The 16,009-nt window shown below is 30.9% G+C and overlaps 1 protein-coding gene across 1 annotated transcript; it reads right to left on the reverse strand.

Moving 5' to 3' along the window:
• Window positions 1-329: 329 nt before the first annotated feature.
• LOC129225848 (uncharacterized protein CG1161-like) lies at window positions 330-14,966 on the reverse strand. The gene is made up of 5 exons (XM_054860374.1): window positions 14,840-14,966; window positions 12,303-12,412; window positions 10,732-10,846; window positions 1,600-1,731; window positions 330-728 (listed from the first exon to the last, which is right to left on the reverse strand). Exons 1-5 carry the CDS (start codon window positions 14,900-14,902, stop codon window positions 585-587), a joined length of 564 nt encoding a protein of 187 aa, XP_054716349.1. The 5' UTR covers window positions 14,903-14,966; the 3' UTR covers window positions 330-584.
• Window positions 14,967-16,009: the final 1,043 nt, after the last annotated feature.

Genomic DNA, 16,009 nt, shown 5'->3' on the forward strand with positions numbered 1-16,009 from the left:
TGAAACAAAAAATATAAAAAAGGCTTAAATTTCCAGCTTAGCGAAATTCTTTAGAATATACTTTATTTTCTTCTTCAAAAAATGCGTTTTCTGTGTAAAAGATGTTGTGAGACTGAGTTTAACACTTGCTACTGAATAAATGATTCATTAAAAAATTATTTGAATCATGCACAGAATTAAATAGCTTTGTAAGAATTGTCTTGATAAAAATTCCAGAAACGTTATCGTTGCTAAAAATTGCAAATATTTTATGTACATGATAATTGACAAACTATACTCCTTTTTCCTTTAAAATAAAATAATTCATAATGCACAAAAAACTTCTTTTAGATCATATTTACAATATAATAGAAACTCATAAGTACAATAATATTAAATAAAATCCAGTTTGATAAATGTTAGCATCAATAACAAATTGTTTCACACAATATGGTGAATATGGGAAAAATAAAACTAATAAATCCTAAAGGATCTTACACTTCATTAATTATAAAAGTTTCAGTAACACATACACACACAAATATATCTATATGAATATACATTATATTTATACATAGTGTGTCAACTAGAGTCAAAAAGGTTATTTAATTCAGCATGGTATGACGATCATAAATATTTCGCCTCTGCTCCTGAACTTGTCTTTTCCACCTGTCTTGCTGTAGACCAACTCTATTTAAAACATTACTGCTTCCTGCTCTAGGTCTTGGAATAGTTGGCATAGGTACATCCTGTAATTGAAAAAAAATTAATAAATAAATATTTCTCTACAATTAAAGGCAAATCTAGTTTGGGCTGAAACTGATTTTTTTTTCACAGAGCACGAAGGCAGGTGAGCAGGGCAAGATTACCCTGAATGTGCAGCTCAATATCTAATTCGTACATATAGTTCATTTATAATTTTTGAGAACATTTATTTTTTACCAATATAAATTTTTAGTATTAATGAACAAACACAGACAACTAATTAAATTAGGAATAAATGCAAACATGGAACTGTAGCAGGCCTGAAAGCACCTTGTCAAAGATGAAAGCTTTTTTCCTTTTATTTATTTATTTTTAATTGTTTCTCAGTTGTTTTTTTTTTTTTTCTTTTTTTCCCTTTTTTTCCGATTGTAGTCTAAATTTTTGATCATTCATTTCAATATTTAATTAAGTTCACTTCAAATAAAATTAACAAAGTTTCACTCTGCATTTGGGTCTTTTTGTTTGAATTGCCAATTTTAACTTTTTTAGATAGTTCATTTTATTTATTTATTTTGGTCATTTAATTATTTTTAAAGCCTTAAATTCTTGAACAAGAGAAAGAGTGAGGCACCTCGCCAATCTTAGACATATTGCAGGCAACTTTTGCTGGAAATTTAGATCAAATATTGCATTTTTCAATGTCTATTTCACCAATAGACTAAAAAAGCTCTTGCGGCAAAAAAACCAACCAAGGGAATCAGTTTTATTGTTCAGGCCAACTAATCTGCAATTAAATCACAAAACATTCACCGATAAACCTAAGAGAGATAATGCTTGTAGGAGTTATGAACTGCAAGGTTTAAAATTAAAAAACGAATCACCAACTTTTTTTAAAGATTATTGAAAGAATGTTACCAGAGTGACTTCTTCATTGGTATGCTCATGATAAGCTGTTCTTCTTTTGTTTAGTAGGGGATCCAAGCACATCAAAAACAACATATATACAGTCAACAATGAAATTACCCAAATAATAATGATGACAACAACCTATAAAAACAATTTTACATAATAAATTTCATGTGAAAAAAAAACTTCTATCACAGAAACTTAAATGTTTTATGTTCACATTTTTTTCAGTGATAGAAATTTAGAATATAAGTCACTGGTCCATACACATTTTTGAAGGTCCACTCTTCACCCTGATTTTAAATACAGTTGTGTCTCCAAAATCCGAGTTTTGAAAATTCAAGGTGCTTATTTTATATCCTCAGTTACATTTTTTGGTCTCCAAAAAATGATTTTCAATAAAAACTGAAAAAAAAAAATGTTTTGCTACTACTAAACTTATTTAACTACATACAGTAAATAATAAAAAATGCACTGAGAGGGTGGTGTCAACAATACTCCCCATAAGTGGCACGAAATATTCTCCAACTTCGAAACATATTGATTAAGAGATGTGTTCTAAATAAAAGCTTGATACGTAAAACTAACATTGACTTGAGACAAAAAACGTGAAATCATGTCTTTGGCATACCTGATTTCCGATAAAAAGGAAGCTCATGCCGCCGCACAAATCGTACGAAATTTAAACCTTTGAACCGTTTTTGTGTTTTATGAAAGATGCATTCATACACTCGAATATACGGTATTTTCCTGTGTATAATCCGCAGATTATCTGCTAAAAAAGGCAAAGTTTATGAGGTGCGGATTATACGCAGCCACGGATTATCTGTGATTTTCCCCCCCCCCTTAACGCCATCACATTGAACCTCAATATTTTTACAGACCGTACACCGACTGAATGTTGTTTATTTTACAAAGCATGCATGTTCTTCCTCGCTGCCTGCCTGTATGTTGGTTATTTTACGTTGCTTGAATGTTCCTCTTGGCGATTCAGGTCATGTAAAATAAGCAAGATTACAATGAAATAGGTAGCCATTTACACAAGATTAGACCATTTGCTCCTTCCTCTTGACTCTCTGTTTTTCAAGTATAGCGTACTATAATCAAGATTTCAAGAACAAATCATTATATTTTAGATTATATTTCAGATTAATTTTGATTATGCCTTCAAAGTAATTACTTTTTCACGTTTTTAGTTTAGTTGCTCAAGTGGTATGGTAAATTCAAACTTTATCTTTTTACATCCGCGGATTATACAAAGCTTTTTTTTCTTCAGGCCGATTTTAGGACCTACGGATTATAGGCCACCCGCGAATAAAAAGCAGGAAAATATGGTAGATACAGAGGCTATGATAAAATTTATCGAAATGGATTTGGGCACTGTCAAAATCCATGTTTGGTTGCTTACAAATTGGCACAGAGGTAATGAAAAAACATGAATTGTCACAATTCATTTAGAGGTTATTAAAAGCGAAATTTATGCTTATATTTCAGTGATGAATTTTTTGTGTAGAGAATACTTCCTTTTCATTGTACAAGGAAGTAAAAGGTAATCCTCCTTACGTCTATTGAAAACTATAATTTTAATCTGGAAGAATTTTACGGATATCCAAGTTTTTAGTATTTCAAGGTGGCCTGAGCCCCGATTACCTCGGATTTCCGAGACTCTACTATACTGAAAACTGAAGAAACGTGGCAAAAATAGGCAAAACAAAGTACAGTAATATGGCAAAATGAGTCAATCAACAGTTTTCAAAAGACATATCTAAGGAAATAGGGTGGTAAAAACAATATGTGTTCGTAGTTTTGCACATAAATTTGAGGACAATAGCTTTAAAGCAGAACTGGGGCAGCAGCTACACCTCTCATATGAAAGGAATGAACAGAAATTCCCTGACGTTTCTAGAAATTTTTATGATTTATGATTTCCCCTGACCATTTAAGGCTATTTTCATTTTTCCTGACAATGCCAGGTTTTCTCTATTTTCCAGATGCGAGGCAACCCTGTTTAAGAAATCTGGCATTTTAGTAACTAATGTTTGCTTTTTTTTTATACCTAACTTACATTTTGTGTAACCCTTAAAGCCATGCAAAAGTCTCTCTTCACTTAAATATGAATACATAAATTAACTACTAGGGCTCGACCGATGGCATTTTTTGGCCGATGGGCCGATGCCGATTGTTCAAAGATGGCCGATGGCCGATTGCCGATTGTTTTCCTCCAAATGGCCGATTGCCGATGGCCGATGGCAAAAAAAAAAATCTAACGGAAATAAATTGATATGATTGTCAGGGATTTAAAGGATCATTTTTTCATTTCACTTTACTTCCTTTCTAACGAATAAGGACTTGTAATCAAAAAAAAAAAATCAAATTTCGACCTAATTTGTATTTTACGATCACCCAATTTAAACTTCACAAGTTTTTTCGGCACATCTGTACACGCATATGTACCAAAGAACATATAGATGACCAAAATATCCATTTTGAACACCTTCTCAGTTAATTATCGCAAGTTCTCTTGGGATGTATACTTGCGTCACTCAGAAACGTTATGAAATAGTAAATTGAAAACTCATACGTACGTAGTATGATCTAAAAGTTTGAGGACAAGCAGTATTACCTTGAATAGCTCACATTACCGAAGCACATCTATCATCTATCTGCAAAATTGTCACCTTGAACGACTATGCACTTCTGCCAATGTTCGTATAGCTTTTAGAAGTACTCCTGGCAGCCATTTTTCGCGACCTCCTATAAGGCATCTTGCACTGCTTCTTTAACTTCATCCTGGGGTAGAAGGCGACTTTCACGTTGAGGATTCACGGTTTGATTAATCAATGGTCTGATATGACAAACAAATACCGTACCGTTTCGTCGGACTCAGCTCCGTGTGACTCTTACCTGTTCCCAGCAAACAAACATTTGCATGGACGCCGCTTTCTTCCGTCAGGAAAAGATAAAGCTGCATCATAGTAGGTTGCGAAAAAGGCTTCCAGGAGTGTTTCCAAAAGTTATATGAACACTGGCAGAAGTACATAGTCCCTCAAGGTGACCCTTTGAAGGTGGATGTGCTTCGATAATGTGAGCAATACATTTTATACACTTCGTCCCCAAAATTTTGGATCGTACTACGTACAATCTATATAGGATGTAGTTATGCTTCTCTTTTTTGACTGTTGTAAGATGATAGAGAAAGAACTACAGCCGAAAAAAGAGAAAGAAAAAAAACAAAAGGAAGAAAAACAAAGACACTGTTTAGTATCCAACTGATTTTTTTTCTTTTAATTGAACATATAACTAAGATTTCAGCAATGTTGTAATAATGTATGGATTATGTACGCTATACATAGTTAAAAAACGTTACATTATGTTGTTTAATCATTCAAAAAAAAAAATTAAGAATAAAAATATGAAACCGTCAACAAATTATGCAATTAATTGGAAAGATTGCACGTAGAAATGTGTTAGTCATGAAATTAAACAAAAAAGGTAACAGATAAATTACAATATTAAATCAAAATAGGAATATTTTAATATTTATTCAAAATTTATGAATAGAAAAATTTGCATTTTTCATAAAAGCTATAAGAGTGACAAATTTTTCTGAAAAAAGAAATAGCCATGAAAAGAGCAAGCTTCTTAAAACTTAGCTACAATAAAAAAAAAATCGATATTTACTCCAAGTAAATAATAACGGAATACATATACAGTGAAACCTGTGTAAGTTGACCACTCGCGGTGCAGTACTTTGGCGGTCAACTTAGACAGGTGGTCAACTTATAAAGGGCGGTAATACAGTTTTTTTATTTTTTGTCATTTCTTGCACTATGTATTCATTTTTCGAGGAATTCACCCTTACTCTTTCTGTTTAACTCATTTTCATTGTTTTATATTCTTGAATGTGAAACAATAATTAAAAACACTATTCAAATAATTTTGTTAGTTTTTCCTTGTTTTTAACTATATTAGACACTTTAGTTTTAGAAATTCCTTATATGCTAGCTAATATTCTCTGGCTAATTCCATTTTCGGTTAATTTTAATATTTCATACTTTTTATTAATCTCAAGTTCGGCTAATTTTCTTTTTGAAGCCTTTTTATGTAAAACTTATAGCACAAAGAGCAACAAGTTCGACTATCCCAGTTCATAAAGGCAAAATCTAAATGTCCTATCTCTTAATCCCTTGCACCAGAAACATGTAACTTTACTCGTTAGCAAGCCCAGATCTGCGTACCCGCAGTGCGAGAGACCCGCGTCCTTAAAGGGGCTGACGGCCCTAGAAATTGAAGAAAAAATAGAAAAAAAAAAAACTGGTACTAAGACTTCTTCACTTTACTAAGAGACACTGCTGGCCTGTAGGTATGGGCCCTACATATTTTGTTGCAGGGGAATCAAAATGTATAAATCCGGGGCTTCTCTTTTTAGCACAGTTCCTGTGTTGTCACAACAATTGCAACTGAAAGAAAAGACTTTGAACTTTACTACTGACACCTATTTTCATTGAACAGAGTACAACAAATGAAAAACAAGTTTGGAGAATAAAGAGCAGCGTTAAGCTTTATGCTGCTGTTAAGTTAGTAAAATGCTGTTCCGTCATCAAAGCATTAAAAACATTCTTAGAAAGCTATGAAAAATAATAATAATAATAAATAAATAAATAAATAATAAAATAAAATAATTTGCTGAAGGAAGTTGAAAAAGAAAATAAACCAAGTGGTCAACTTACAAAGGGTTTTTTACAATACTCCTAACCAAATTTGGCGAACATTAGTGGTCAAGATAGACAGGTGGTCAAGATAGAGAGGTGGTCAAGTTACAGAGGTTTTCCTTCCTTATATGAGATAGGACTAATTCTGTTCCTGACAAAAGCGGTCAACATAGACAGGTGGTCAACTTACAAGGGTAGTCAACTTTACAGGTTTAACTGTACTACTTGATCTGATGTTTGCGCACACAATATTGAACAAGTTGATTGTTTAAAATCTTTTATAAAGCACTACAAACAAGTTCAAATTAAAATTTTCAATTTAACAATAATTTTCTGAAATTTAAAAAATTGCTTAATAGAAAATCCTTGAAACTTTTATGTAAAATATTATTATAAATATGATGTAAACGAAAATAACTCGTTCATTGATGTTATAAAAATACATGAAAATAGTTACTTACAATAGAAAAAAAATCGATCGCTATAAATGATGCAAAAAAGATGGCGCATTACGAAATAAAGATAAAATAAGAATGAGAAATACGCAAAATGACATTTCTTGAGCAAAATAAATAATCGCTAAATATTTAAAAAATGCTTGAAACGACGAGGGAGGGGCGGGGGAGGGGGGTCACCCCCTGATTTTGGAGTAACTCACAACGTTAAACTTCGTTCACAACTTCGTCCTCATTTGTTTAGTACAAAACCACTACCACCAACGCCTCGGAAGAGTTTCTGAGTCGACTTTAGCACTTCTGAAGAAAAAAAATCAAAAGTCCCTTTGATTTCCGCAATTATGTCACCATTCAAAGCGTCTTTAATCAATTTCTTACATTAATGCTCTAAATTCTTCCTAAACAATAGATTAAGTTTGAAAAAGAAAATCTCCAATTTTATAAATGGTGTTAGTTTTAAACAACTCAGATGTGCAACTAGAGTTTAATTTCAGAATTACAGGGAGGGAGGGGGGGGGGCAGGCAAGAGTTCTAAAAATTCTCTTTGGTTCAACGGAAATCTACCAAAATGGCACAAAAACCGGTTTCTCCATCTCATATGTGTTTCCATGGTCTCCCCAATCCGGCAATATACACTCTATAACAAAACAAAAAAAAAATCGCGCCACTAACGCCTACACACTGCCGAGCCAGATTACAGTGGTGCATGGCTCGATCGGGTTGGTATGGTGCCGACTGGGGATGTATAGTCTTTAGCTTTTAATATTTTTTCAAAAGAGAGAGAGAGAGAGAGATTTTTAAACCAAGGTTAAAAATTACTTATTTATGCTCATTTTAAACTGTAGTACTGGAAAAATTTAAAAAGGTGGAAGCTTTTTCGTCTGAAAATTGACGTTACAATTACTAAGTTCTCTCCTCCTTAAGCAATCACCCACGTGAAAGTTACAGAATGCAAATATTTAATTTTAAGAGATAAAAATGCAACAATCACATTTTACTTCAGTAAATTTAAACAATAGGAAATAACGGCTGCTTTTAAGTAGCAATTTTCAAAGAAAAGGCAATTTAGCAAGGTCATAGCCAGGATATTTTTTTGCGGAGGGACATGGTTAGAAACAAATGTGGTTCCAGACATGTAATCCAGGGGGGAAACAGCGGTTCAAAATTATGTTTATTAGGTTGTTAGCAAAAATTAAACTAAAATGTAATTGAAAAAATTAGCATCAAATAATTATTTTAATTAACTAACATTAGTATTTGGTAATTAATTTACATCACACCAGAATTATTCATCAGGGAAAAATGATATTTTTAAAATATAAGTTCTCTATCACTATCAGTATCCGATGACTATCCAGCTCAACAAAATAATAGGATTGCGTACACTTATATGGTCTATAATATATCATACAGTGTTTATTACAGGTTTACAATTACAAATGCATGTGACAGGGGCTTTGAGATTAACTTTCAGGCTAATCAATGAAAATAGTCACAATTAAAAAGTAATCTACAATCGCCACCTCAAAAAGTAAATTAATATTCTTAAAGGCTAATCAGGGTGGCGACAGGAACTGTGAAAAAAGTTCCCTGACTTTTCCCTGATTAAGTTCACCAAATTTCCCTTATTTACGTTACCAATGATTATGGTTTTCTTTCTTTGCTTTACTTGAAATCCATTGTATGTTTGTATAAAATACAGTATTTTAAACGTTTTAAGTTATGTAAAGTTGTTGAACTAAAGATATATTTTAAAAAGATGCTACTTTTTTAATAAAATGGTAAAAAAAAGGACAATTTTTTTTTTTGGGGGGGGGAGAAAAACCTACAAAACCGTATATTAAATTTTTATACATGGAAAGATTATAGAAAATTAAAAAAAAAATACTTTACTTCCAGAAACTACTTAGCATAAGAATTTTAAGAAACTATTAAAATTACTTTTAAAAACATGTGTATTTATGATAGAACTAAAAAGTAATTGAAATTATTTTGAACTAAGTTTTCAAACAGTAAATAATAATTGTTGCAAGAATAACAAGTAATAGTGAAAGAATAGAAGTAATGTAGTTATTCTTATATAACTAATTGACATATTTATGCAAAACAGATGAAACCATTTGACATGCATTCATAGGAAGTTTTTCTCTAATCAAGATTATAGGTTTTAATGAATGAATACGGCATTTTAACGATAAAAAAATAAGATATTTACTTTAGTACACAAGTTAACTTTATTTCAAATGATTTCAGTATGTAACGAAAAAAAAATCTTAGATTGCTTTTGTAACAAACAACTTTGAAATACAAGGGAAAAAAAGAAAAAAAAAGCAATTAGTTAATTTCAAAACATATAAAAGAAGAATACAACTTAGTTATAAAAGTAAAGAATCACTAAAGTCTGAAAAGAAAATCTTTATAATCTGTGGTGACAACAAATAGTATAACGGCAAAAAACAAAAGTTTTTGTAATTGAAGTTCAATTTTAGCAATTAAATTAAAAACGCGAAGAAGTAATAACTTTTAAGCTTTTATAGTATTAATTCAAAAACCAAAGATTTTTTCTTGAAATTGTGATTACAGTACGCTAATTACTTCGAGACAATGGAATAAAGGCAAAGGAGCTAAGGCATAATTGAAGGCTTCCTCTTTGCCTGTAAGGTTGTTTATTTTACTTAGCATTGAAGGTGTAAAAGGAAATTTCAAGCTAGGTAAAATAAACAACCTAACAGACACAAAAGCAATCTTAGGAAGTTCATCCTGTGGTTAATAAGTAAGATTCAATACTTCGACGTTGAGGAAAAAAGATGCACAAATATGCGGCAGTGTATAATTGCACCTCATTAATTTTACTTTTTTTTTTTTGAACAGATAATTGGCAAAAAAATGCGTAGGGAATTAAGAGTACTTAATTTTGTAAAGCAAAATAAATTTGTTTTCTTCAAAAAATCAATTTTCCCTGATTTTTTGTTATTTTTTCAAAATTCCCTGATATTTCCCTGACTTTTCCCTGATTAATAAAGTTCTCTGACTTTTCCCTGATCTGTCGCCACCCTGCTAATGCATTAACTAATTGACAAAATTTTTTGCACCAAAATACATAAATCCTTATGCATTTAATTTATTAAAATCTAGCAAAATCAAACATTTAATAAAAAGTATGGTGGGATTAAAAATGATAGTTTTGAAGTTTTAAAAATATGATGTTTTGAACATGTCTTCTATTTCCATCTCTTAGAAATGTTATTCGTAATAAGAATCATTAGTATTCTGGGATGGATTAAAGTGTAAAATAATAGAACTTCTATGAAAAAAATTTCAAAATTGATTAAAAAAAATTTAAATCAGAGTAGGATATCTTTTATTTAGGTCGGATATTTTTGACTTTTTAAAAAGACTTAAAATAGTTGCTTTGATCATCTACTTTTTGATGCACCAGTCGCCTGATTAAAAATTTAAATTTTCAGGTTGAGTAAGAGAATATTTGAATAGATAAAAATGGTCAAATGAGGATAAAAACGTATAGACAGAATAAAACATATACGATAAAAACATATGGAAAATAAACTTAAGCAAAAAAGGTTGTACTGAGTAATTAAATGGCAGCATTATTGGAATTCAATATCTAAAAAGTATACATCCAAGAATTTTGGGGGAGGGTTTGTTCCCACCCTGTCTACGGTCCTGCAAGCTTGACATATTTTATGGTACAAGCAGAACCACTATTTATAAAAATGAATAGGTATGCGTTAAAACTGGATCATTCAAAAACGACTCAACAAAAAAAAAAAATGAACATAGAAATTCAAAATTGTCTTTATTTTTTATTGGACAATTAAAAAAAATAGATTTAAAAAAATTTAGTCGAAAGTTTACAGAACTTTGAACCACTAATTGCACAGTTTACATTTAACATAAGAACTACTAATTCAGAATAAATAAAGAAATTCAAACATGAAAGAAAAGGATATTACTTTTATAGTCATGGTGTTTCTTCTTTCATAACGACATTCACATCTAGGACAAAACTCTTTTTCTTTAACTCTCACATAGTCATCAGCTTGTGGCATTACAACACCTTCACATTTACTGAAAAGGATATTAAAAACATTAAATCAGGAAGGGCTATTACCATTTGATTTCATTCAGAAATTATCTACAAAAAAAAAAAATTTTTTTTCTTAATTTTTAAATGTAAATGTATGTCACAGTACATAGAGTTCAACTGAAAGATGGAAAAAAACATGTAAGGAGAGAAAGGGCACATTGATTCGCTTTCCCGGTTTTCATTTTTATCTCATCAAAAAAAATTAAAAAAAAATTTGATTTTCTCTACCATGAGTTTCATTAAATATTCCTCATCATCTGAGATTTTTTGAAAATATTCAATTCATTGACTTTTTTTACAATAATTTTTTAACTAAACTCTGAGAAGTGGACCCCGAGCATGGGATATGTTGGTCTGCATAGTGAAAACCACTTCTATAACGATAAATATTATCCAATACAGTATTACGGTATAGTTGGAAAAGTGAAGCAATACACCCCAATTTGCCAGCCTAGCTGGCATAGGACAACAATGACAACATCCAATATAGTAACTAAAAAGGACCAACGTGTTCTTGGTCTGGCATAATTTTCCTTATAGCAAAAAGTAAAAAACTACAAATAATTACGTACTAAAAGAACTTACTTTAGGAGAGGACTTCAATTTATTACTCCATTCTTCATTAAAACCATTTAAAAAATTAAGTTGCAGACCTATGAAAATTACTCAGCACTGAAAATATAGCAATAAAATTTGTTTCTGAAATGAAATTTTTTCAATATTACCACGTGGTTTTGTCACAAGATTTGTCGGACTATGGGGGCTATTTGTTGATCTTAAATAAAAATACAAAATATTAATAGTATTGAATTTAATGAGACTGGCTGAACGAGTCCCACCTACCGTTACATACAAAAACTAATTTGACTCTTCAATGAAAATTGCTTGGTCTACTTTAGACTGATTAGAATGACTAAAGATTGGAAAGATATGGGGGGAAGCAAAAATTTAGGGGATTTCACAAAACCAAATGTGTTGTAAGGCTGGCCGATGTAGGAATTTTACATCTTAATGCATCGCCAAACTTACATAGCGATGTTGTGATGCAGGTTGATGTTAGTTTTTTTTGCTAAACTTATAACTGCTTGTTTAAACTTCACAACATATATTCAAGACAAAAAATATAAATTAAGCCAGATACTATAAACAGATTCTAAAAAAAATAACAAAAAATAAATAAATAAATAAATAATTTTAAAAAAAACCATCATCAAGACAGCAATAAATATTACAGTTATGTGTTTTGAGATTAGAATAAACATATTTTTTCAATGCAAAAGATGTAGGCTTATGGAACAGCCTCATCTTCCTGCATTTATAAGGGATTCTTTGAAACACCAAAATACATGTATAGCAATTATTATCGGTTTCATTTTATAACACATTAAATAAAATACTTTCTTAAGAGACAGAAAGAAAAAAAAGACTTTTCCTTACCATTGAGATGGTTTAACATTGGCGATATAAAGCTTTCTTTCGGTTTTATTTCCTTTAACAACTTCAGGACTGGGACATATACATTTACATCGCACATCTTCATACTGAGCCTATTATGTAAGTTAGAAACATCAAGACACGTTACTCTAAGCATAATTAAACTCAAAAACTAGCATTACATAGCTAATACAAATGTCACTGCAAGAATAAAAAATACATGTACACACATAAACCTATATACAGTAAGTGTTTCTTATGCATTAAAATAGACGAGTTAACTACAAAAATTAGAAATGCAAAACTTATCACAAAAAATGGAAGATTTTGGTGTTGGAGAAACTTGAAAACATTATTTTCAAGATAGTTTATAAAACTAAGAGGATAATTCATTTCAAAAAAAATTTGCACAATGGCCTTTAAAACATGAAAACTAGAGACAATCTCAACTTTTTATGGTGATTTTCATGTTTAGCAAAGTAAAATACTTCGGGAAAAGCTATTTTTGAGCCGGATGCATTTTTGGTGTTGAGTAGTGTTAAAGTAATTTACATTGTGTTAGTATTATTCTTCTGGAAATTTGAAGGATGTTATGTAATTATTCCAGTTAATTTGTATTGATGTTTCACAGTGCTTTAAATTTATAAGGTTTTCATCCCTTTGCATTATCATATATACTGGCATATAAGTCGAGAAATTTATTACAAAAAATGAGGTTCAAAGTTAGGGGGTCAGCTTATACGCGAGGCAGAATTTCCGAAACTTTTCCCTGATTTTTTTCTTAGAAAATAACACTCAAAAACGTGAACATTTCCCCAATTTTAGTCCATCCCTTTCAAGCAGAAGCTAAAGATGTAAATACTTAAACATTCTGCTATTATTTTACATATTCTGACTGTGAAATAAAGAATAAATAATTACATAAACGGCGGACTACGCGAAAAGTGCAGGGATCGCCATATTTGCAAATTTTCCCAAGAGCTGCAAATTATTGCTCATTTTTAAAAAATAACATAATATGGCTACAGCATAAAATTTTATTGATATAAAATCAAAATAAAAGCAACAAGTATAACAAGATCATAACGCCGAAATCAAATCCTTTACATAAATCACAATTGCAAAAGTGAACCCTTTTGGTGCAAAAGAATAAAAATCAGACATTTTTAACATAAAAACGATCCTTACATTTCATTCTCCTCCTTTTTATAATGTTTAAATTCAAAATTAGCATCAAAACACTCCTGTTTTTTCCAAAAGTAGGGACGCGACTTGTTAAGCGGGTTTTCAATTTTCCCCCGATTTTTCTTCTAAAGTAGGGGGGTTGACTTATACGCGAGATCCGATTTATATGTGAGTATATAAGTACTCAATTTGGAATGTTAATAATTAATTATCAATTTTTTCTTGTTGGTTTATCTTTGGCAGTTCAAAAATCATTTCAATTAATAAAGTGATTACATTGAATTTAACTCTAGCATTAAAACACTTTTTGGAGTTTATTAGGTACGAATGTACACGTAAAAGGTTGATGTTTCGAAACATCGATGCTTTTGTATCTAATTTGCTAATTCATTTGCTCATTTATTTTTTCTTTTGTTGTTATTACTTTTACGGTTGAATATTTTGTCTTTGATTGAACACTGAACAAACTGTGGCGATCTGCAACTGTATCACAGTAACTGTGGATACATGCGATATGTGAGTGACAGATCAGTCCATCAAGCATGCCCGAAAAGGTGATAATGTGAAAGAGGAGGTTCCCTGACACCCATGATGTGTGTAACCCGGCATTGTTCTGCTAAAAAATTGCTTCAACGACTCATGGGAGCCATGCGTCTTTAAAAAAAAAAACTATCCTGCAGGCAGAAATGGTTACAAAACTGCTTACGAACATTGTTATGGTTCCTTATAATGTAAATACAGCATGGCATATGAGAGATCAGTAGGTTTTAATGAGATCTTAAATAACACCTCTTGTATTTGAGTATTGACGCCAGAGAAGTGCGGATCCTTCCTTCTATTAATAAATCATCCCACGAAAGAATCCATTAAAGGCCGCTCCTACGGCCACATGACTAATTAAAAAAAAGGGTTTTATTTTCTTTGAAATGGGAAAAAGTGCCGCCTTCAAAATCATGCAGGCTTGAGCTATAGCCCAGTAAGCCCATGCGCAAATACGACATTGTATAACATCGTCTAAGAGCAAAAAAAAGACATCTTAGTGTTATTTCTGGGATTTGATATCTTACTGTCGCTCTGAGGCGACGATATTTTCCATTACTAACCCATTGAAAAACAAATCGAAACTACGGTTCTGTAAACGGATAATCGTTAATTTATATCTGCCAAGTAAGGCAATCAACAAAGTAATATTTGAAGAACAATTCATGTTTTTTCTTCCAATTTTTAAATTTTAAAGTATTTGTTATCTGTTCAATCGTATTTCTAAATTAGAGACGCATTTACTTCATTGCATATTGCATATTAGGATAAGGCATTTTGAATTAAAATGGAAAGTCAGAACTAACAGTACATACATCACAGACAGAAAATAGTGCAAATAGAATGAAAATCGCAGAAAAAGAGTAAATATAGTTCATTTTTCACGTTAAACTGTGACACAAATAAGAATCGGAGAAAACCAAAACAGCTCCATAAACCAAAACAATATAATTTGTTAAGTTGAGCTGTTTGTGGATTTGGAAAATAAATTTTAGACAATTTGTGTTTTCATAGTTTAAAAGCATAAAAAATGTGAAATTCAATTTTGTGTAACAAGAAATGGGATTTAATTTTTTTTGAAAACAAAAAATTGAAGTAAAGGAAACTAATTTTGAACGTTGAGTTTCTCTTTAAATGGCAGCAAAAATGTTGACCAATCAAATCCCGTTCTTCTGTTATGAGGTTTTGCGTTTTGTTTGGAGGAGCGCATGTTTTTTGACGTTCGGTTAGGGACCGAAAGATTCTGAAAGCGTCAGGGTGAAATAGTGCAATATCTTCGCTTTTCTACTTAATTTTCTTATCGTTCATGCTGCCATCTAGTGAACAGATGTATGAGTATCAATCAAAGATTAATTATAAAATAAGGTTGCAAAGCCCTTAAAGTTGTCTTCTTTTTTGTTCCGTATTCATTTATTCTTTATAATTAGCCAAAATATAAATATTTGGAGAATTAAAAAGATTACATTTAGCATTTATGATGGAAAAAAATGAAAAATTGACTTTTTCATTTACATACATAATTATTTACTTTAGTGCAATCTTATTAAGAAAAGAGAAGAAGAATGTATTATTTTTGGTTACACTTGCTGTAAATGGATGAATAAATAAATTTTCAAATTTATTAATATATAAGCACGATAAAATTCAAATTGCCTATAATTGTTAGTAATAATAAAATTATTCAAAGGGACAGGAATAAAGTAGTATTATCAAACGGTTTTTCATTTGGGTTATTCTGAATAAATACATTGTGCATTTGCATGAAATAGACTTAGGATATGGAAGAGCTACGAGTCAGAAAAAGAGTAATTTAAAATTGGACGACAAACATTGGACGTTCTTGGGAATTGGTATTTGTTACATTTGGAGGATGTAAAATTAAGTCTCTGAAAAAAAAAAAATATGTAACCTCAACTGATGAAAGTACTCAATAAACTTCGGTAAAAAAATATTTTAGAAATGAATAAAAAAAGTATTGATTGAAT

The sequence above is a fragment of the Uloborus diversus genome, chromosome 1 (genome assembly GCF_026930045.1).
Source record: "Uloborus diversus isolate 005 chromosome 1, Udiv.v.3.1, whole genome shotgun sequence".
NCBI lineage: Eukaryota > Metazoa > Arthropoda > Arachnida > Araneae > Uloboridae > Uloborus > Uloborus diversus.

What these genes read in the sequence shown, in the direction of transcription:
- LOC129225848 (XM_054860374.1), bottom strand. Translation starts at nt 14,902, where the DNA reads ATGAACTATATTTACTCTTTTTCTGCGATTTTCATTCTATTTGCACTA. An exon ending in CACTATTTTCTGTCTGTGAT is followed by an intron (nt 12,413 to 14,839) that starts GTATGTACTGTT and finishes CTTACATAATAG; the next exon opens with GCTCAGTATGAAGATGTGCG. An exon ending in CCAATGAAGAAGTCACTCTG is followed by an intron (nt 729 to 1,599) that starts GTAACATTCTTT and finishes TTTCAATTACAG; the next exon opens with GATGTACCTATGCCAACTAT.